Source organism: Symphodus melops (genome assembly GCF_947650265.1).
Source record: "Symphodus melops genome assembly, chromosome: 14".
Lineage (NCBI taxonomy): Eukaryota > Metazoa > Chordata > Actinopteri > Labriformes > Labridae > Symphodus > Symphodus melops.
Genome location: NC_136704.1, coordinates 20,499,744 through 20,523,624, shown reverse-complemented (window position 1 = coordinate 20,523,624; position 23,881 = coordinate 20,499,744). Strand labels below are relative to the sequence as shown.

The following is a 23,881-nucleotide window of genomic DNA, read 5'->3' as shown; positions in this document are numbered from 1 at the left end:
TGGTGGTTGGGGGAGTTTGAGAGAGTGGAGAGTGAGGGATGCAAATAAGGAGGAGAGAAGGGGGAGGCGGAAAATGAGAGAAGAGGGGGAGGCGAATGAAAAGGGGGGGGGACGAGTTGTGTTTGCAAGCCACAGAGAGATAGCAGGGAGGACGGAGACGGAGGCTGAGACAGACAGGCTCTGTGTTCGCCCTCACAGCCTGCACACTTTGAAGCACACAGACCCGCAGCACCACAGGTCCTTGTACAGGCCGCGACAAGGAAGTGCACATCAATTATGTCACGCTAATTTCACATTAAACCGCCTCTTGTCGCAGGTGGGTGGGAGGGGGGCTGAGCCGTGCGCTTGTTGATTAACGCCACAGTGAGAGGGGCCATCTGCAGCTAGCAGCAGCCGCATACCAGGAGAGAGTGCACGATTGAGCAGAGACAGAGTTAAAGTGTGCTGTGACGGCTCTGCTACCATGACGGTACAGGAAGTGAGAGGTGGGTGACCACCCAAGAAATGATGGAAAATGTGCTTTTAAATGCACGTCACGTGACATTTCAAGTCATGCAGATCCTTTTGATGCGTTATCTTACAGATCACCGGCAATAAGGTTTCCTCTTTTATCCAAGTGTTTGATTTTCAAGCCCATGAAGAAAACGCATTAATATGCATACGAGTGATTTCTGAACAACTCTGTGGAATCCCCTCTCATTAGGTTCGTTAAGCCACAGTCTGAGCCACTAACAGGCATATGGCCATGTTTTTTTTTTTCCTTCTTCCAAATCATTAGCATGAGAGGTGAAGAATCACTTACATAACTTTTGGATCACTTATGCATTCATGTCTCTCCATATCAAGATATGAAGTTAAGTGATGTTGCACAGCCGCAGATGAAAATAACTGTGGAGTTCAGTGTCGTGCAGAAACGAGGATATTTAAGGGTAAGACCTGCAGGACTAGACTGTGATGATATTTTTGGTGACTCTCAACTCAGCTCGAGTCAACTATTGGGAGGGGTGTGTGAGAGTGTGTGTGTGTGTGTGTGTGGGGGGGGGGGGCACAATGATTTAATTCATAGTTCACGTTCTAAAAAAGAGAATTATTAAAGAAACTTCCCTTATGGTTAAAGGAGACTTCCTTGACCTGCTTCTTATGTTTAACCAAAAATCCAAATCTGAAAAGATTATTTATTGATATCACGAATGACAAACAAAAAGCATACCATTCTGACAAATAAGGAGCCAGGATCAGGGAATTTGTGCAAATGTTGCATGAGAAATTGGCAAAATGTAACTTTAAACTACATCCTGTTGCAGCTCTAGTCAACTAAACAACAACTCCACCCCCCCACACACACACCCACACACCCACTGAACAGGAAGTTGACCTCCACAGTAAGGAAGGCAGGTGCAAATCAAATGTGGAAAGTGCATTGGAAATAATATACTGGTTAAAAAAAAAAAGAGATCCATAGATTTAGGTAGCCTGCTGCGAAACCGCTTTTTGCACGGCCTATTTAAAAAAAACACGGCCTTGAAATTATTGCACGCTTGACCTAGGCCGTGCAAATATCTACATTTGATAGACGTGCTTACTACACGGGTGCGCTAAATATCTGATTAGGCTACATTCTAATTCTGACAAAGAATATGTTTGCCGAATACCGGTAATGAAAAGCTTAAACCCGATCCCGTTTACGTTTCTAGTTTCTACAGCCACCCGTGCCCTTGGTAGACGGCGTGTCAGCTGGATGACGATAGCTGCTATGTAAATAGCGTCATATGATAGCATCTAACTGCTAACAGCTAACCGCTAACTAATAAATTCAACAAAGGAGAAAAACGCAACATAAACAAAACCAACGCTGGAAGACATCCAGCAGTTCATCCACTTTGTCATTGACATGTGACTGTTTATTACAAGAACTCAATCAAGCTTTGTTTCAGAGAAGGCTGTGAGCGGCGAGGAGAAATACAGACGTAAACAATCAGCTGTGTGTTACAGTCAATGGTTTAAACACGGCGGAGTTTTGTTTACCGACGTAACACGGGAAGTGACGATTTTTTCAACCAATCAACGGACTGCAGGGTTTAGCTCCAGATAATTGACTTATCAAGGTATAGGGATCTATTATTACTGGATGACACATGTAATATTATGAATTTATTTGTTTGTTTTTTAAAGAAAGTGCAGATAGAAGTAGTGGGCCAATTACAAAGGGTTTAGACAACATGAACCAAGTGAGTCAAATGATGATGGGGTGTGTCAGGGCAGGGGCTGTACAGTAAATCAACATTATCAAGCTTGGGAAAACTAAAATGTGAAAACTAAAATGTGTAACAATGCATCTTATTGAACAGAATGCACCATTTAGAGACTTATTCAGTTTTCTTCAAAACCAGCGTGTTAGGGAGCACATAACCTCCGCTCCGCCGTGCCGCGCCTTCGTGAGTGACACTGAAAAAAAATTGCACCCCCTGTATTTTTTTTTGCACCCCCTGTTTTCCCATTTCTGCCTAAATCACTGATGAGATCCCACATTGCATTTTATTTGTTATACATTTTAAAAGTTATACAACAATGCAAACATCTTTATCATTTAGCGGTCTTATGTCTGAACAAATGAAGTGTGATCCAAAGAGTCTAACCATGAATGTGCCAACAATAGACACACGCGACACAACCACTTCTCCACAGACTTCACACTCTTGCCTACACATGCACTTATAAGGGTTCCTTGTGAACTTTGGTGGGTGTGTGTAGGTGCTGCTGATAGAAATCCAGCACGAAACATTTCTCCAGCTGCCATCTGGACTACATACATTGTTGTGGCACGATTTTAAAAAAAAAGACTGCTTAATATTTAGGGAGGCTTAAAGTGATACAGGCGGCAAATGTCAAGAAAATGTATGAAATGTAAAGTTGTTGAAGTTCACACAGACGTTTCCTCTTGCAATATATTTTATTTGGAATTTTCTATTATAAGTCCCTACATGGTATATTTCCTGTGAGATTCTCTGAATAATCTACAATGCTCTGGTCTACATGGGTCGTCAGTAAATCCACAATCCACTCTTCTTTTGAAGAGCGAACTCAATGTTGATGTATCTGAAACACATTGGACTCATTAAGCAGGAAATCAAGCGGGCAGCCCGGATTGAATGTGACCTGTGGCACCTTTCCCACATGCCGTTGCCCACTCTCTGTCTCCCCAATTTCTGACTGAATTTCTGTCTACTTGTATTTCTCTGAATAAAGGTATACAATGACCTGAAACAAACAGCTACTTGTATTCCATCAAAATTAGGTTACATCAATGGCATCGTCATTAGTTTGTGAACTGTTCACAGGCATCTTAGATCAGAACAGTTCATATTCATAACTGATAACTCTACAAGATAAGTGCCAATAAGAGCTGCTTCACTGATATCACATGATGCTTCTGAAATGCTGGCTATATCAGCTTAATATAAGGCAACTGCTAAAAAATACTGGCTCCCCACAGTCCAACTGAGGCTGCTGATGTTGTGCTGAGAAATGCTAGCGCCTCATAATTTATACTTCCAAGAGCTTTTTTTAAAGCCAAGTATATACTGCATGTTTAGTCTTCCATTAAGAATAGAGTTATTTCTACCCATAACCCATAGTTTACCTTAATATTGTTGTATTTCATGTCAATGATTTTCATTATAACCTATGCCTAATTTTATTTCACAGCATTTCCCAACCATCCATTAAACACCAACATACTGACAAGGCGTTCTGGGTTTTACACTGCATGAAAACTGAAATATGCTTCACATGTGCCAAGTTATAGACTGTAATTAGTCTGCATTACACCAATTATACTGTCATTATTTGGTTCATAGGGGCTTTCTGAAGTAAAACCAGTCACATACTAAACTTCTGTGCCAAACACCCATCACATTATTCAGCAAAGAGTTATTACGGGGCAGGTTCTACTAATGATTAATGTATCCGTGTTTTTCAAAGGGCTAGTAGCATTCTTTGTAGAAATAATAGACTTTTCATGCGTATTAAGACACAAATATAACAATGCCCTGTTTTAAAAGAAGCTCCTGTATTCAGCAAGGATTAGTCTGACTCAGTAAGGCTTACTGTAACAAAACATGCCCAGCAGTGACAACAGATAGCAGTCAGTGATCAGGCTGTGCGTGAAAAAAAGAAAGCACACAATATGTTTTGCGCACTGCTTATTCTCACCATCACAGTACGGCATCTCTGTTCCACTGTGTTTCCCTGTATAATGTAATTATGGGTTCACCTGTACACTTCTGCTGCTACCATCAAGCAGGACTTCAGAGTACTGCTATTATGTTATTCAGTTGATTCGTTTTACACACAGAAAGGTTTCAGGATTCAAAGGAAAAAAAGTATTAATACACTCTACGCGCATTGTTCTCAACTGGTCTTGCCTCAGGACCCAGTACCAACTTATTCAGAGAAGAATTGCGACCCAAATTTCTGTAATTTCTCAGCCAATCAAGTTGATTTCATAAAAAAATTGTGGAGTTTGGATCTCAGACAGTAAAAACATGTTACAAAACAAAGAAATCGAATAAAACACATGTTTAAAAAAGGACTCAATGGGGAGCGCCGGTGGCGCAGTGGCACTGCACGCGCTCCCATGTATCGAGGCTACAGTCCTCGTGCGGGTGACTCGGGTTTGCGGCAACTTTACTGCATGACTCTCCCCACTCTCTCTCCACCTTCCGACTCTATCCACTGTCCTGTCCATTAAAGGCTAAAAAGCCCCAAAATAAACCTTAAAAAAGCGCTAAATGGACTCTTTTAAACCATTTTCATTCTTTAAAGTGGGGCCCAGGCCACCCCTGGCCAACCATCTAGAAACGCCCCCGCTGTGGACTAAATAAATAATCAGCAAATCAAGGCAATAAAGGCAATCATTCACAACACAAAAGTGAATAGAAGGGGATGCTCCAGGACTTGGGTTGTATACAATTAAGCCCATTCACAGCTGTTGTGTTTTTCCTTTAACTATTAACTTTTTTTTTTCATCTTTATTGTATAAGAGTGGGAGTTATTTGCTCTGCTTGCCCCTTTATACCTGCTGTTCCTGATTGTATCACGATTGAACAATACCCGTCCTGTTACTTTGAATGAACACTTTGCAAGCAGATCAATTATTCCAATGTAATGTGTGTGTGTTTGTTTGTTTTTGCTATTTTTGACAAAACCAGCATGAGACAAGTTTCTCTGCCCTTTTTTTTTTTTCAAACATCATGCTGTTTCAGCAGAGTCCCTAATTTAGAAAGTACGAGTGTGACACCCACTGCAAGTGAAGTGTGAATGACATAAAATCTAATTAAACGTCCCACATATCAGCAGCTTGACAGCGTTCCTTTAAACGCAGCTGATTAACTGTAATATTATAAGGTCTTCTGTATGCACGCTGGAGGAAGAGGCCTGCAGAAATCATTGGATCTATTTAAGTATGTGGGTTATTTAGAGATCATAGCCCCCGTTTAATTGCCTTTTTAGAAGCAAATGTCATCACAATGTGACAGAGAGGGAGATCAAAGAGGCATTCAGCTCTCAGTCATTCTAAAGTGGCCATAGTCAAGTTGAATGTATTTAAAGGGCTTTTAACAGAACAGGTTGAACACAAAGTGCTTCCCCGGTGCAGCAGAGTAGAAGCATCCCCCCTTTGTTTCTCAGCTTTAAATGGTTTCCTGATCCTCTGTAGGAGGTTTGACCTGCATTTAATGTCGCACGTTCGGCTCTCCAGCTCCATCAACACGTCTGCACGTCAGGCCTTCTACGCAAACAAAGATCCTAGTGCCACAGCAAGGAAGAGACCTTGATCTGAATCTAAGACTGTGCCTGCGTGTTCTCTGTTAAGCTACAAATCGACGTTTAGCCGCATTGCTTTGATAAGCAGAGCTGGAGCTGTGAGAAAAGAACCAGTTGTACTGAGAGAATATACTCGAACAAATCAGATATGGTTAGAAGTACAGACAAGGCCTCCCATGTTGGCATAATTGATTCTTTTAAAAGTCATGATTGTCAAATTACCTGAAATAAGAGAGGAGGAGGAGTGTTATTCATTTCAGGGTGACTCGAACTTAATCCTTTTTTTTTTTTTTTGTAATGCAAAAACTCTTCACAAAAATCCAACTTCATGAGGATCTTTTGTTAGTGAGCTGGAACGGAGGAGGAAAGGAGGTCATGAGAGAGTTAGCTGTGTGAGTGACTGAGAGGGATTTTCGTCAGCTGCACAATAACAGAGGGTGTATTAGGCTCTGGCATGGAGCGGCGACCAACTGTTGGTCTGCTACAACAGCACTGAAAGAAGTCGCTCAGAGTGTGAAGAGCTTACTTTAATTATCAGACACAGGAGTCAACAGTATGGTACATAGAGTCTCTCCTCCCGCTCTCACAGTAAATAGGTTCGAAAACACAGTGGCAGTAGGATGCGATGTGACTCTGACACTTCTTTTATGTTCGAGTGCGAACGTTGACTGCAAGAGACTGGAGATGACAGAAGCGGCACAAAGTCAAGAGTGCAGCGGCTGGAAGTTCAGAGAACTTTTTGGTGTTTTCAAACTGCAAAGGAGTGAAAACAAACTGAGAAAAAAACAAGAACTCAAATGCAACATTCGAGGTGGCTGTAGACTTTTAACACATATGATAAAAGACATTGAGCAAGCAATTAAAGCAACAGAAGAGATCAATCGACAACCTAACCGAGATGCCAAATAATGTGATGTGAATTTTTAGCATTTCCTGCATTGATACACCTTAAAACTTCAAATAAAAGCCAATGGCAATAAAGGACTCGGTCCCTTTAACCAGCCTGTTGTCTCCTCGTGATAAATAAAAGTCAGGTCTCAATTAAATGCATTTCAAGTTGCAAAAATAAGGGCAACTTTTACTAGTAAAATATTTATTCCGGTGTAAATTTGCAGTCTCACGGGGCACCGTGGCCAAGGGTTTGAGGTGCGCTCCATATACAGTGGCTGTGGTTCTCGAAGCGGGCGACTCATGTCCAAATCTGACCAGTGGCCCCTTTCCCATATGTCATTCCGCACTCTCTCCCCATCTGTCCCTGATTTCAGTCTCTGTCTATCTAGCGCTAAAAAGCCTTTATTGCAATTGTGTCTTCTTTGTTTTACCATTCTTTGCTTTCATTAGTTTTTTTCGTGAAAACAATTACAGTCCTTTCACGCATTGACAGTTGTCCATCCCAATTAGAGTAAGGCAATTTCACTGATTGAAAAAAAAAAAAAAAAAAGCCTGGGCTATGAATTTATGTTTTATGGAACTTCTGAACACAGCTGTGTATGTGTGATAGTGAGTAAAAAGATGGGTGACTCTCCCAGCCATAGAACATCTGGCTTGAATTGATACCAATTTGGGAGGCTGGCTCGGCAGGCACCACAATTTAAGGCGCAAAAAAACTTATTGACTCTCCAAAGTAGCGAGTCAAAGCGCTTCTTCCGTCTCGAAATGGAGCAGATGACAATCAGTCTGGAGCAGTTCTAAACAGTATGTTAGAATCGTGTGAGTCAGAATCAGAGAAGGAAGCAGAAGTCCTGCCATATGCATCAATAAAATAATGAAACATTTCAACTGGCCCCTAAATCAGAGGATGCTTCATGAACTGTTTTCAATCTTTGTATGAGTCATAACATTAATAAATAATAATAATATTTTAACTGGTTACCAAATGTTGAGTTACAAAATGTTGTGATATTCATATCATACCTACTGTAGCAGTAAGCACACAGATGTTACACTAGCTGAGATGTCACAAGTATGCACCGCAAACTGGAAGTGATGGTATTCAACAGCAAGCTCTAAAATTTAAAGGCCACTATTAAGTTCCTTGTCAACCACTTTAAATACGTTTCAGAGCTCCCCAAGACATGTCTGTTAAGTTTCTTCCTCAAATTATACTCCAAATCTATATTTTAGCATGTCAATGAACTCCTCTATTTTTGCCCTGTTGAGAACAGGCTGTTTTTGTGTCTGTAGCTTTAAATTCAAATGAGCTGTGTCTGACCACGCCCCTCTCTGGAAGGGGATGTGGCTTGGGCTCTCTTGCACCATGCCCTATGTTGTTCGCTGTGAGAAGGCAGATTCAGAGGGCAGAGCAAACACCTAGCTGTGGGAATGTCATCCATCTGGGGGAGGGGATACTGCCCTTTGTGATGTCATGAAGGGAACATCTTTAAACGACTTGTTTGAGCAGACATTTTCTGACAAATAGAGCAGGATACACTCAGAGTGGATGGACTTTTCTCATAATTGGGGGAACTTGTCGACAGCTAGGGACACATTAGTGTTAATAGGTAAAGTACATTTTCTATTATGTGTGACCTTTAAAAGCTTCTGTCTCCTACATTCAGTGGTGGACAAAGTACAACCGAATATAAACTTATGATCAATTGTTTAAAAATGTTTCTCCATGTATATTAGCCCCTAAATAACATGTTCGAAAGCTAATTTGTGTGTGTGTTCTCAGTGGCTTTAAAACAAGAACCACAGTCCGTGTCTACAGAGGTGCCCTTGATCAAGGCATTTAGCTGCTCTAGTGGAGTTTCTTTGTGGTCATACAGAACAAGTTGTAGGCTCTGCTGGGCTGCTGCCTCGCTTTCATGTGGTCAACTAACCATTTCGTTGGTTGCTCTAAATCAGAACATGATCTTTAACAGCTTTCTTCTTAAGTGGAAGGAAGCTGTGTAAAAAAAGGAAAAGAGCTACTTTACAGAGTTGGGGTTTGGATCCCACTTCCTGTTCCTTTTTTTTTTAAATTGTCTCTGTAGAATGATTAAAATGCGACTAAATTGTTCTTCCCCATGTCATGACACATAATCAGCATGGCCCATGTAGGATTAGATCACAGATATAGTGTGAGAAAAACAGGATCCTGTGGGATGGTGTGTGGAACAAGCTAAAAAAGCCAAACTGAAAGGCACCATAACTCAAACAGCGTGAGCTAAAGAAAAACTGTTATCAATCCTTCAAGAGAGAACATTTTCCTTCCTGAATGTTTGGGGAATATTTTGCTGCAGACGGCTCAGTTGTAATAAATCTAAAAACTTCTTTGAAGGAGAATCACTTTGCAGTGGGATACATTTAAAAAAAGGCTGCACTATGGATTGTAAATGTATTTTAAGAGTGTAATTTTCACACTCGACGTAGTCCCAGCCTAACCCAACCATCAAATACTCACCTTGCTCCAGGTAAGTGACCTGGTTTCCCAATCAGACCTCTCCAAAGACACTAATCCATGGAGGGTTCGGAATTGCTCTTACTCTGGTCCCTCATCTGACACCTATGTGTCCTTAAATACCTTATAAAGAGCTTTAACTCCTGACCAAAAAAAAGCTGCCAGTGTCCAAAAGGTCTTTAATTCATTTGGTCAAAATATTATCAGCCACTTCACAAAGCATTTACACACCACTGTTTTCATTGCAATGGAGGACAGAATTTAAATTTTTTAACAGCTCACAACTATCATATATGACTCACATTATCTGGCACACATCCTACTACACAGACAGATGAACACTGAGCAACAGTAGTAGGGAAACAAACTGCCCCATTTGGGCAGCTTGTTATTGGTTAACAAGTGATTTTTCACTGTTAGCTTCTATTAGCTCCACACTGTGATTCCCCAACACAACATATGGTAAATCAGCAAGAGATATTTTGCAGGCAATAGTAGAAGTACACCTCCGTGAATTCACAGCATTATCCCAGAGCAATAAAGGGACAAGATGAAAATACATATTCGACAACTTTTCAAAAAACAAAAAACCCCCAAACAAACGTTTTTTAACAGTTGGAAAGGGGCCAAAATAAAAAGCCTCAAAGAGTTAGTGCCGCATTGGCTCCAAATTTAACATCAAGTTGAGAAATTCTCAGTGTGGCGTCTTATGTTTCTAAAGATGTGAAAAAAGTTTGGATATGCAAGTGGATGGGCTTCTTACGTGTGGCCTGCTCTCTCTATGCTCCTCCTTCTCCCTCTGCTTGCTGCACACCTGACTCAGAAAAGGTGATTTGGAGTGGCAGGGGGCAGAGGAGCTCCGTCTTTTATTTTCCTTTGCCTATTTGGTAATTTATTTTCACTATATTCTACCTTTGTGTGCTAAGACTGCTGGGTTTAGCTATGTTAATTCGGGCTGGAGATACCCAGCCGTCATAAAGTATTTTCGCTTTTTTTGTTTTCTGTATGTTAGTTTTTTTCTTCTTTGGTAGTGTCAGGAGAAGGGAGGTTCTAACAGCAGCGGCCCATTGCGAGGTTGGTTCGGCACCTTCCCATCATTAGTTCTTTATGACCAGAATCTCCAGTTCCTCTTCTTTCATTTCTTTAATTTATTGTTGATTATTCTTGGGGGGATATTACGCATATACAGCTTGGGGTTAAACCTTATGTTTTTGTGACGTCTTATATTTTCTGGTCTTCTTTATTTTTAAGCCTTGATCTAGTTTTTCTGGTTAATGAGTCCTTATTAACAGGGCTGCTGCATTAAAAAAACAAGATGATAAAGAAACTTTAATCAATAGCATCAGTAAACTGGCTTACCACCAAGTCTGTCTTATTAGCGTTACATGTTTGGATACATATCAATTCCAACTTGCCCACCACCTCATGTTGCTTTAATGTTCTTAAAAACAAGAATTAACTTACAATCAGACAGCAGATGCTGCAATTATAAACTGAGAGTGAGTACATTATGAGCAGCAGAGATTTGGCGACTGTCTAGACGACAGACAGGCAATCTGAAATTAACTTTTTTTTTTTTTTTGAGTCCATAATTCTCAGCTGTTTTTCCGAGTGAGAGAACTCGTACCATTTGGCAGACAACAACTGGAGAAAAGTTGTAATCTTTGTTCAACTTGAATGATGTCTTGTTTGCTGTCTACAGTCTGCCTGAAGACAATGAAGCCATGATGTTCAATCTCATAAAATATCCAATGTTATCAGTAACACCAGTGTTTTCACAAGTTTGATAAACCATGGGAACTTTGTCTCATCTGTGGCTTCCTTCATCAGACCGTCTACTGCATTAATATGTGTAAAAGTGAAACAAAGTACTGCAGAATGCACTATCAATACTACATTAGCACTTTTCAGAAATCATTATATATCATCTGTCTTCAGAAGTACTGCAGTTGATCTTTGCTTTTTTTGATTAATCTTCATCTTAGGAGAGGATGTGGACAGGAGGGGTGGGAGGAGGGATGTTTCTAAGTGCCACTTACATGACGGCTGCCAAACTTGCTTCTGCTCCTCAATGTAGTTGAAGACAGGGAAGGCTTGTGGTGGGAAGCAACTGGACCAAGGGCTAAACAGACTTATCTCCTATAATCACATCGATTTTTTTTTTATCTCTCTGGTGCTCCCTTTCTCTCCATTTTCATGCCGATCTCTCGCTCTCTCTCGCTCTCTCTCTCTCTCTGGCTCACAGATTCATCTGGAGTGGTGTGAACTCCCCCTCTCAGCGGGCAACTGTGAGATCTTCTGGCTGAGAGCTTTTAAAAGCCCTGTGATTGCAGACCAAACCTAAGGCTAGGTATTCACCTGAGACTGGAATTGTTTCCTTGGTAACACCCACTGTTGGCACAAAATAATGCATCCAGGAAGAGGGGTGGGGGTGATCTGTTGAGTGGGTAATCCATTTGACAACACAATGTGCAAACATCCAAAAACTCTCTGTCTCGTATGCTTTCATGAAGCCCTGACTCAGAAGAATTTAGATGTCGAGAAGTCAACCCAGTTGACACTGCGCATATTTCTATTGGTGCTCGAAGGTATTAGGAAATCACTACAGCTTATTAGAGATTTGAAAGTGAGCAATGGGTTGGAGCGTAGCCCCTGGAGGCACAGTGCAAAACTCATAACAAATGCAAACAAACATATTGATCACTGTAATTACCTTCATTGTCTTTGAGGGTGAAGTTGGGATTAACTGGTAGCTGGCTCGGCAAGGCGAAGGAAAAGCGCTGCCCGTTGGCAAAGTCATCTTTATCCACTGCAGTGACGGTCTGGATCACCTGTTGTTCAGAGGGAAGACAACACACAGTAATGTAACCGGTGCACTGTTAACAATCACTTCTCACTCTAATTGCATGAGCACAAGATTGAATGGATGAATTGAATGAATTTCTAATGTTTTGTTGGTCATACTTGAATCGGTTTGACCTATACATCCAACTGCTCTTCTAACATTTTCTCTCCTCTACCTGCGTATGCTGCATGAAAAAGTAGCTGCTTGCAAACCTCGAGGATTTCAGCGCATGATAGGGGAAAGCTGGCATCTAACAATGACAGGGGTGCGCTGAGGGCAACCTCACTGACACTTTTTTCGTCTTGTTTCCCTTAATTGGTGAAAAGACACAGTGAGAGTGGGGGCAGAAAGTCGGAGTGTAGAGAGAAGCGATCCAAATTCCCCTGTCACAAGGGGTACTCCTTGTCTTTAGTGTGAGACTTGAGGTTGTTGTTGTGCACCTGTTATGCTGTTGTATTTAACTGCGCTGTATTAAAGTGTACTTTCTGTGTGCTTAAGTTTACTTATTTGGGTGTCACGGATGACAGGGTGGCACTGGTGGGAGTATTAGTGCTTAAAAGAGCAGGGCTGTCTTCCTGTGTTAATAGTTCTAAAGCCAAAATTGTAATGATTTTCTTTTCCATCAATGTGAAATACCAGCTAACTGCCACTTGATTACTTCTTAAAAATCAGGGGTAATGGGATGTTTTGTAAACCAGAGGAAGTGATATAATTGGCTGTTAGCTTGAAAATGCCTGCCTGAGGAAATCTCACTGCTTGGATGAATTCTGAGTGGGTGTAACATTGTTCTCCATTGTGTCATTTTTGGTTTTAATGACAGTTTGATGTGTCTCTGCTCGTTTCTAAGAGCTTTTTTGAGCTTGAATCCTTCTGGCAACCAATGGCGCCAACCTTTACCATAACTTTTAGGACCTCCTAATTGGCACTATTAGGTGTTTTTTTGACATCACAAACTTGAGACCTAAAAAACCCAAAATAATATTGAGGGTCTATTACATTAGGGAACCTGGATGAGGCATTACACCTCGAGAAATTATAGTAAGGCTACATCTCAAAGTTGTTGTTTTTAGCGATATTAGCTACAGCATGTAGCTACAGCATGTTGGGCTTAAGATTTTGCAAAGAAGGTCTCAGAATAATAGTCTAAAACACCAAGTCTTAAATTAAGAAATCTGTTTACTGCTTTTTTAGTGGCTGCTAGCTATGCTGGTGCTAGATTTTCTTTCACTTCTTAGCAGCTTATTTTTTAGGTCATTATTTCTCCAGTGTAAATTGTTTATACATATCTTTACAAAGACAACTGCTTTCTAAAACTGAGAGGAACACAAAACAGGTAAAATTACATAGTAAAGCAGTTTTACTTCAGAAGTCATTGTCCATCAAACTTTCTTCTCTAACGTTGCTGCTAGCTAGCTGAGCTGCTGCCTACTTTAGCTAACAAGCTTTCTAAAAACCATGTGATTTTAAACATGGTGAGATGACTTGAACTTAGAGTTTTCAACTCTCACCAGCTGTACTCATGACATTAAAGCGTTAAATCAACAACTACTTACATTAACAAACCCTCTGTCTTACAGGTTGGTGCCTACATGAGACCAATGGATAGTTTTAGATTAATTTTGAACAGCCAAATTTAGTCGAATTGAGAAAACTTTGAATCCAAAAGAGTCTTAAATACAAGGTTACTATTCAACTAATTAAGAAGTAGCTCATAAGAGCTATTTATTTTTATCTAAAACAGCCAACCAATTGAAAAAGTAGTTCAAATAAAACATCCTTTCATTTTTGGATTAATTATAATATTATTCAACTGATGAGAACTGGAAACAAATACCTGCAGTTTAATAATCCTTGAGCAGCTTGACATTCCGTTGTAATGGACATCAGCTAACAAATTAGAAAAATCTTTCACATCTATAGCATAACAATTAAAATGCATACAGACTGTAAAAAATTAATGTGCAGCTCATACTATCAAACGTATTATCCTCTGAATAGTGATGTGTAGCTGTCTCATTTAACACATCATTATTCTCCCTACTTAATCCCCTGGGCCAAGAACCCAGAGGCTATAAAGCAACTGTTATTCAAATGTAACGCAAACTTTAATTCAAACTTTTCTCGCTTGAAACGATAAAAAAAAAAAAAAAAAAAAAAAAAAGCAGTTAGTTGTGTCTTCCAATTCTTTACTCCACCATCCTTTCAGCCATTTCTGGGCTGCTGATTGCTCTATATCTCAAAAACCCTCTTAATTTCGAATGAATCAAAGACTACTGAGAGCAAACTGGAATGAGCTTCGATTTGGAGCTGTCATGGTTTGCTGCTAAGATACTCGTTTTGAATGAGGGGGTGATTAAGCAGCTCCAGCCAATGCCTTTCCAGTCTCTTAAACTGCTCTGCTCACTGTAAGCGACCCAAAACTGCTGAGGGAGACAATAGTTCAGGGCAGAATCCGGCACATAGCTGAGGTAAAATTCATAACTTTCCTCATGTGGTGTGTCTGCAGTGATGGATTAGAATGTGTGTGGAGGAGAAAAAAATAGAAAAAAACAGATGCTAAGACAGAGATAGCTGTTGCACATTTTCATGGTGACTACTCATCTCTCACCTGACCCGGCCTTGAACTCTCACACACAATGACTTCCTCATCTGTGGCTATTTCTGGTGGATTGTCGTTCATGTCGAGCACCTGGACAGTAACAGGAACTTGACTGAAAAGGCCTGGGTTGTCTGTAGCAGAGAGAGGGATAGAGAGAGAAAAAGAAAGTACGAGATACAGAAGATTAAAGTCAAAGTCAGCCTTAGTAAGAAAGGAGATCATCACCATTGTAAAGTCTAAAAGGTGACACTCTGTGCTCCGTTTCTTAGTCTGTGTTACAATGAAAACACTGAGGGATGTGATGCTCGGGAAGGCAATTTTGTGTAATAAAGCACATCTGATCATCTGATGGGTGCAGCATTTTGTCATCCCAGTTGGTGTGCTTGGTTGTGATGCCTTATTTGCCCCTCCACTGCATGAGCAACTCGTGAAGCATGCACAGCATATGCCTTCCATCCACTCATTTGAATATCAGATCCTAATGGGTACAAAATGGCAGTCTATGCTGCTGAAATACATGAAAATGGCTTTCAATACATGATTTAACTCCGAAATTATAATGAACCCAATCTAATTAAGATTTCATCATGTATTGCAGTGGATGCATTTTGAATCCATACAGCGTTAAAGTGTCAAGAGTGCAACAAAATGGAGCTAAAGTGGCCCTAGAAGACAAATTAGACTAATCCAATTTATGTTTGTTAGAACTTATGAGGCCTGTATGTAATAACAACACACAGAACAATTCATATTATGATACAAACTGTACAGATGTGTACAATTATAGATTTTCAAACTCAGAACATAAACCTTTAAAGCTTTTAAAGTGGAAAATGTTTCCCATGATTTTCACTCATTTCAAGTCATTTTATCTAATCAGCTTTGAGCAGACATTTAACCCTACACCTGTGTTCCAACTCTGTTCACAACAAAAGAAGACTGCTTTGTCTTTGCTGTTTAAATTTTTTGTGTGCTGAAAACTAGCATGGTGGGGCACTGAAGGCTAATGGTTAGTGTATGTGCCTCTTGTACGGAGGCTGTAGTCCACCAAGCTGGTGGCCAGGGTTTAAATCAGACATTTGGCTCCTTTCCTGCTTGTCTTTCCCCTCTCTCTCTCCTTTATTTCTCTCTAACCACTATCCTGTGTATCAGATAAATGCACAAAAGCCCCAAAATAGATCTGTGTTGCATTTAGCCTAAAAAATAAACTCTTTGGCTTTAAAGAGGACACATTATGCCCATTTTTCTTTTTGTGTACCTGTATGAACCAGTTCCCTCAGAACACTCCATTTTTGTGTGTCTCTTTAAATGCAATCAGTAGACATCACTCCTCTGTAGCGAGACTAAAAATGGTGGCACTGTGCAAATGTTTTGCTCAAGGTTCGGGCTGGTGTTAATGGGTGCCTAACGGGGGAGGGGAGGATATTTTTTCTTAACAGAATTTGAAACAGATCATTTTTCTCAAAAAAAGGACTGGGTGGGGTTACTCCAAATGTTGTTGGTCGATAGATTACCCAAATATATGTTCAAACTGTACAAGTGGATTGTTCATTATATGTCCCCTTTAACACCTGGTGTCATAATCTCTCAATAGGAAACAAGAACAGGTTGCTACAAATCATTACAGTTGCCATTAGGACCATTGAGGTTAAATTAAATGATCTATCTCTCACCTTCAGCAATAGAGCTGCAGCTAGGGCTCGAGAAATCTTACAGTGTGCTCCACATCCACGTTTGTTTGAGTTTGAGCTTCTGCCCTCAGGCAGGAGACAAAGATTACCAAAGGCAAAGTCAAACAGGTAGAAAGATAATTTTTTAACTCGAGGCCATCTAACTACTGAACTCTAATGATGACCCTGATGGCTGATGATGGGTTTTATTTTGGCTTTAAAGATGAATAAATGGGAATCTCTTGGTTTGCTGTTGTTACTTGAGTATTACCTAAGTATTTATGTATTTGTTAATTTATTGTTTTCATGCTGTGTCTAATGCCTAAGCTGATTTAAACTTCTTCAAATGTTAAATGCAATTCATCCAACATACTTTGCAGCACTTATCTTCTTAAACTTTAGCATTGTTTCTTTAACTGCAAGAACTACAGTGATAATGGATTTATTTCAAATATCGGTAATTTTATATCAGATTCTGTTCGTAGAATCACTAGCACAAAAAAGTCCATTATTTCCCTGCACTTCAGGCTCTGGTTGCACTGGGTAGCTCCAAAGTTTAGGTTTGTTTTGCAGCGTGGAGCAAGACAGCAATGAAAAATAGCATGCTAACTCAGCAAAAGGTTCCTTGAATATAAAATAGTCATGCAGATGCAGCAGTCGTTCTATTAAATTAATGCTACAGGTTATATTTACTCTAGGTTTTCCATGCATGGTGTTTTTTTTCCCTTGGTGGTTAAGAAGATCTGACAACCCATTGACTGTATTCGAAGACACGTTTCGCTGCATTTAGAAGTTAAATTACAGGGTGATGAAACACCAAAATTGAATCATACATTCTCTGCTTCTCTCCGTCACTATCCTCTCTCTACTTCTGGTGGGCTTTAAAAGGAAGGGTAGAGTCTCTGCAGAATGCTTTGTGTCTCTGCCACCGTGTCCTTGCTCATTCGAAGTGGTCAAAATGTATCATTCTGCCTTTTTGACATTGTCTGCGCATGTCAGTGCATCCTTGCATACTAAGAAGAGGTGAATAGATAAAATAACATTAGCATGCAGCACTTCTATTGGTTGGCCAGAGATTTGCCTAATTGTGATTACAAATTACTGGAGTTACCTGATAGGAGTTCTTGAAGTAAGCGGGGCCTGTACTGATTTAATTAATTTTCAATGTAGGAAAGGACGTTCAAACAATTGGGACTAATTTGATTTTGTAGTTAATTATAAGAAAAATACACTGTTACTTACTGAAATATATTCCTATAAATATGCAAATGATTTTCTTCATCTTTGTTTTGTCCAGACATCAGTTGCTGATTTCAGTATAAGTTCACCAGGTATTAGTCTGTGTTTAAATACTGTTTAAGAACTGTGACACTTATTTCAATAAGGCTATTGAAACATTGTGCTGCTTTAAAGACTGGACAGTTAAACAACCGTAAGTAATGGTACAAATCCTAATGTTTAGCAATTGATCCGGGATTTTAAGTATATTAAAATACAGTGTGGACGCACTTTTAATTTGTATTTGTTTCAATCTAAATAGTCCCCCACCTCCGCACTAGTAATATACCATTGTAAAATACACTATATCGGTAGCTCGTAGAAGTGTAAACTCCACACTGCAAAAACGGACAATGCTAAAAGAGCTTCCCAGCTGCACAGAAACTGCACATTACATATCTGTCATGCATGAAGACAGTTTCTACCTTTTTACAGAATGCATTTTGGATTACATGGTCATTTCTATTAATTGACAAATTGAATGATTATGAGTCACTGGCAGTCTCACTGCCTACAAGCTACTGCAGATTTTATACTGTGAATAAAGTCAGTGTGCACTGAACATTCAAACTGTGCAGTCATTACTTTTTTTATGGAACCATCTTTTTGTTGGTATTGATTTCGACTTCAATTTTACACGCTATGAATTTGAACCTGAACAGCACTCTGACTATATGATCCCCTCCAGGTGTCTTGTTATCTAAAAAAAACCCCTCCAGGTTATAACTATTGTACCAACCCTTATTTTAAAAATTTCCACTCTTTAAATCATGCTTTTGTGGCATCAAGCTCACCGATGATATGAATGCATTTGTGATAACGATTTATAATGCCTCCGATTAGCTCGGGGCTAAACACGATAAGTGTGGGGAGAAGGAGCAATCTCTTTTAAGTGCCTCTTTCTGACAAATGCATTATAGTATTTCATGTGTTTACTACACTCCCTGAAGGTGTTGGAATGGGAGATATCTACCTTGCTTATTAAAATATTTGTATGTCAGAAGGTTGAAAAGACTGATAACCCCTGTGTATGTGTCCCAACAAATCTGCTCATTAGCCTTCCATTCAATGTCAATATGATTGAAAAATATGTAGAGGGTTTTGAGAAAGGGCTTGAAATCAGATTCAATGTAATACATCACAATTATATTGTCATGTTTTTTTAGGCAGAAGTAGAGCACGGAAACATTTCCAGAGTCTTTTGAACACTCCAGGATGGAAATTAGCAAGACGTCTTTGCAGGATTTGAGGAATGAGTGATGTCAACAAGTCAAGACTAGGAAGAAGAAAGCCTCAATCGTGGACACTCACATCAGAGCAAATCCTCAGAAAGCAAAGTGCATTGCATTCACTATACATTACTATTCAGTTTATGGAAGGAACCTGGGTACCTACCAACCTCCGAGGCCATCACAGTGATGTTGTGCCAAGACATGTCCTCTCTGTCCAGAGGCTGAGTCGTCCGTATTAGTCCACTGGTTTCATCGATTCTGAAGTACCGAACACCGTCCTCTTTGCTGTCCAAGAAATACCTGTTAAAAAAGGAAATTGTGACCTAAGTAATCAACATCAAAGAAGGAATAAAGAGATAGTGGAATAGAATATATCCTCAAAATGGTTGGTAGTCTGTAAGCTTCAGAGAAAGTTAGTTGAGCTTGCTTGAAGAGCAAGAATATTATTGATTTACATGTCAAAAATTCTTGTTGTAACTCGACTGACAGAGCTGGAACTTCTTAATATTTTATGAAAGTTATGCAGGATTTCCACACAGTTGTGTCTAAGAGCTGCCCTACATTGATTAACAGACTCTATCACTATGGCATGAAGCTAAAAAGAAAGCTACCCATTACTTTTCAGTACAAGAGGAAATCCTTAATTGTAGAGTTATGGCTATTTCCAATCTGAAACTTTTATAAGTAGTGTTACCATTTAAGCTCTTGCAAAACACGTTTGGTGTATGTTGATTTTGGCGCCCCCTGTGGACAAAGTACCTCTTATATCTTTGCTGATCTTGTCTTATTTATACGTACGTTTTCTTTAAACAGTACATACACCCCAAGAGAATATTTTCAGTGAAAAACAGTTGCAAATCAAAGATGTTTTGTGAATGCACCGTTAACAATTTTGCTGGGCACAACCCAAAAGTGACATTTTTAGACATTCAAAATAACCATATAGAAAACATTGATCTTCATTCTTATGGTCTCATTTGCTTTTGTAGGTTACATGTGTGTTTCAGTCTGTAACAAAGCCAGCTAAAAGTCCTCACTTGTACTTTAATAATACAAGGGTAACACACGGTAGCCCAAACTTTCTGACTTTTCTTCAGCTCTTATTTTACACACTGTGACATCTTGCTACTGCCTTTGATTTATTTAGTTAACAAATGTTCAGCTCTGAAACATTACCTACTGAACATACTGAAATGCTTTAACCGTAAACTTTGGAACTTACAATGTGTAGAAAGTCAAAGTGTCTACATTTCTGCTGCTGCCCTTTATTTATGGCAATATGTTGGTTGCAAAGGAGTCATTTTATAAAGTTATGTATGGAAGCCATCTGTCGTTCTTCAGAATAAAAGGATGCTCAATTATATACACCGCTCGGCCGCTGGCAAAGTTAATGCTCAATGATATGACATGTTTCATGCAAAACATCATGCAAACAGTGTTATTGTATTATATGGTTTAGTTTAAATACAATGAATAATTCCGGTAAAATACATGTAAATATTTCAATCATAGTTCAAAAAATTCTACATGTTGCTGGTTTAATGAGCCAAAATGGAACAAAACGAAAAGCTGTTTAGGAGCCGGCAGAGCCAAATGATTCTGATCACTAAAGAGAGCTGGATTTCCACTCACTATTGAAAAACTGGCCTCAATGCTCAATGGATAATAGATGCTAGATCACAGGCTGTCCTTCAATACCCAAGGGTTAAGTGATAAGTATGAGACAGGTGAACAGAAAAGTGTCAAAATCCAAGCAGCAGACAGATGTTAAGCTCCTAATGGTGGGATAGTTATAGTTCCCCAAGCATTACCTGAAGTAACTGATATCTTGGTGGGTTTTTTTTCCAAAGATGGCTCCCTTTAGAGTGTTGCTGCTTATTATGTGTTAACTGACCATTGTGTCTTCTAATCAAATAAGCACTCAGTTAAATACCTCAGAACACTGCAGGAACTCGGTGTGCTTCAGCACTTCTTGTACCTCAACAATTATATTGTGGCTATTGTGGTTTATTCACTTTTGCGTATGTCTCACTCAGCAATAAAACGTGATATCCTTGACAGCAAAGTCTTGAGGCGATGAAAACAGAAAGACAAACCCATGCTTTCCAATGAAGAATGTTAAGGGCCAAAAGAAACCTTTGAGGGGATGCCTCTGTGGTTTTTCTGTCGGATCCCACTTTGAAGCACATAGAATAATTCCCTCTGCTTTCAAAGTGACTTTTCGTGTGGACAGAATGTTCCAAAAATACACATTTCTAAGTCAAGAGCAATTACATTCAATATTAAATAATGACAAAAGGCACATTTAATGCAGGCACTGTTTACACTGTTGTAATGGCTTTCCAGCAATGCTGTTATCAACCCAGAAGCACAGCAGTCGGTAGAATACAAAGCAGAAAGAGCAGTTCCTCTCGAGTTCAAGCACAAAATGAGCATTGACTGCATTCCCTTATTCATCTCTTAATGACCTATTTACACCTTTAATCCAGCATTCAGTCTCCTGAGTCCTCAGCCTAAGTCGACAATTTTTCAATTGACGTGAGAGATAAAAATGGTGTAAGGATATTAATGCCAGGATTGCATTTATTTCGCATAATGAACTGTTGGATTGCATACAAGTTTACCCAGCACCCTCAGTAGAAATGTTGTCATGATTTATTAAATGCTCAGTCGTGTGAGAGCATTAAGGCTTTTAAGGCAAGTGCTTAGGTGCTAAGCGTTCACTTTGTCAAGGAAAAATTCTCTGTAAAACTCGTCAGCTCTGTTAATTGCTGCCAACGGTGATACAAGTTGTGCTTTTTGTTGTTTGAGGGTTGATTTTCTCATTTCCACTGATAACTAGCCAAAAGTACAAGATGGTACAATGATCAGGATCATTTTCAGAAAATGGTTTGAACTAAAATTGATTTCATTCCCTACAAGTCCCCCAATTATGAGAAAAGTCCACCCTTTCAGTGGAAAACAGTTCCACTTTCCAGAAAATGTGATCAATGATTTGGAGATTCCACCCTTGTGACATCACAAAGGGCACTAACCCCTCTCTCCAGATGAATAACACTCTCACAGCGGCATGTTTATTCTGCCCTCTGAGTTTGCTTTTCCTTTGTATACTTTGAGCATGGTGCAAGAGAGCCCAAGACACCCAAACCCTTTCAGAGAGGGGCGTGGTCAAACACAGCTTATTTGCATTTAAAGCTACAGAAACAGCCTGTTCTGAGCAGGACCATAATAGAGGGGTTTAATGGCATGGTAAAATACAGGATCTGAGATGATTTTTTTTGGCAAGAAACTTCACAGACATTTTTGTAGAGCTTTGAATATATATCATAACTGTTGGACACTCACAGATATTTTCATTAACAAGCATTAGAGCACACAAAAAATAACCTAAACCAAAAAATCTACAGAAGTGAAGCCCAGGGAGAAGGTCATTCTTATTACAGAGAGCAAATCCATCAAATGATATGAGGATGAAAAGAGGTCACGTTGCGTTTTTTTAGGGGTCACTGTTTGAAACTTGTGTACAGAAATGTTTCCATGTACCAACTTTTTCACGGTTTATTGCCTGGCAAGTGGTCATCTAAAGGCCGTCTAAAAACTTAGCTTGTTAGAGTGAGCTGTACACGTTCAGACTTGGCTCAGCTCTCATCAAGGAGAGGAGGCAATCATAGCTCTGTAAAAATTCACATTAGTCTTATTTGGTGTTCGTACACTTTCAACAACCCCGCAAAGCTCCCTGCAGCCCTGCGCATCAAAGAGGCTAAATGGCACATTTGTAAAAAAAAAAAAGAAGGAGAAACATGCTCTTAGCTTTACTGTGAACCTCTTTGTCAGCCTGGGCTTCACTTCACTGTTCTTTCAAGTGAGTTCAAATAGTTTGCGAGTGAATGTTGGTGTGTGTGTGTGTGTGTGCTATTGGTTGATTTTGACCTGTTGGTATTACTAGAATAGATCATAGACATTGTGTAGAAGTGTGTTTAGTCACTTGCTGAGAGTCACTCTCTGTCGGCGCGCAGCCCTTAAACTGTACTGTTTTTGGTGAAAAAGAATTTCCCCTCGGGGACAATAAAGTCTAAACTCTAAAACTGTAGACTCATTTTTCTCCATTCAGAAAATACTCACCTGTGATTTTTTTTGTTGGAAAAAAAAATAATCACCCCCAATACAGTATTTAAGGAGAATGGGCCTGTTTTTTGTTATAAAAAGACAAAGACCTCGCTCTAATGAAAAACATATTGCATTATAAACACTTAAAAGATAGTAGAGGGTTGATTGATTTTGCAGGCAGGAGAAGTAGGAGGAAGATGAAAAGGCAACAATAACAAGGGTTATTGAATTGATTGTGCCTTATTTCCAAGGCATTCAGAAAATATCAGCGTCTTTAAGTAATACAGAGGGTATTCTTATGAACTTGTCGACTTCACAAAGGCATCTTAAGACATTGAGGTTGTTCAAACGGAACGCTAATTGAATTCCTTGACATAACGTTATTCCTTTAGGATCAATTATATAGATTGGGTATGGTAGGGTATTCAAGCTGGCTACGTGTTGTCTCAAGATACAGTGCATTCAGACATTTACTGAAAATAGCAGAAGTGTACTGCGCCTACTCATCGGCACCACCCTGACAAAAGGGGCAGATTGGTTTTGTGATCTTTTCTCATTATTACAAGACCTTCATTTAATAAAAAGAAACCATATGAATGCAACATGCTTCCGTAAAAATGAACTATTCAGACCCATTTTGTTTTGTGAACAAGAGCTGCATTTTATTTCTGCTGTAAAAAGTGGGATGTTTGAAAAGTTTGTACGTGATTTCAAGGGCTTGCTGAAGTGCAGGACTTTTCACTTCCGCATTGGATTCCTTTTTTCAACACCATAGGGTTGCTGCTTTCTGATAAGACATTGTTTCTTACATAGATATTTTTGTAATGATTTATAGTGTCTCTTTGTGTAATACATCCCAGCCGGTTTTTAATGTCCTTGTTTTGTTTTGAAGTGTTGAAATCACTGCTTTTTACACTTGAAGAGAACAAAAATTATATTTCCGCT

At 39.5% G+C, this 23,881-nt stretch overlaps 1 protein-coding gene across 2 annotated transcripts in view; it reads right to left on the bottom strand.

Moving 5' to 3' along the window:
• Positions 1-23,881, bottom strand: part of LOC306835354 (cadherin-18) — a 182,545-nt gene that overhangs the window by 11,230 nt on the left and 147,434 nt on the right. For both annotated transcript variants that reach the window (XM_079361835.1, XM_079361834.1), the window contains exons 8-10: positions 18,993-19,129; positions 14,659-14,780; positions 11,919-12,036 (exon numbers count right to left, since the gene is read on the bottom strand). In XM_079361835.1, coding sequence (XP_079217961.1) covers positions 11,919-12,036; positions 14,659-14,780; positions 18,993-19,129 — 377 coding nt within the window. The remainder of the gene's footprint in view (positions 1-11,918; positions 12,037-14,658; positions 14,781-18,992; positions 19,130-23,881) is intronic.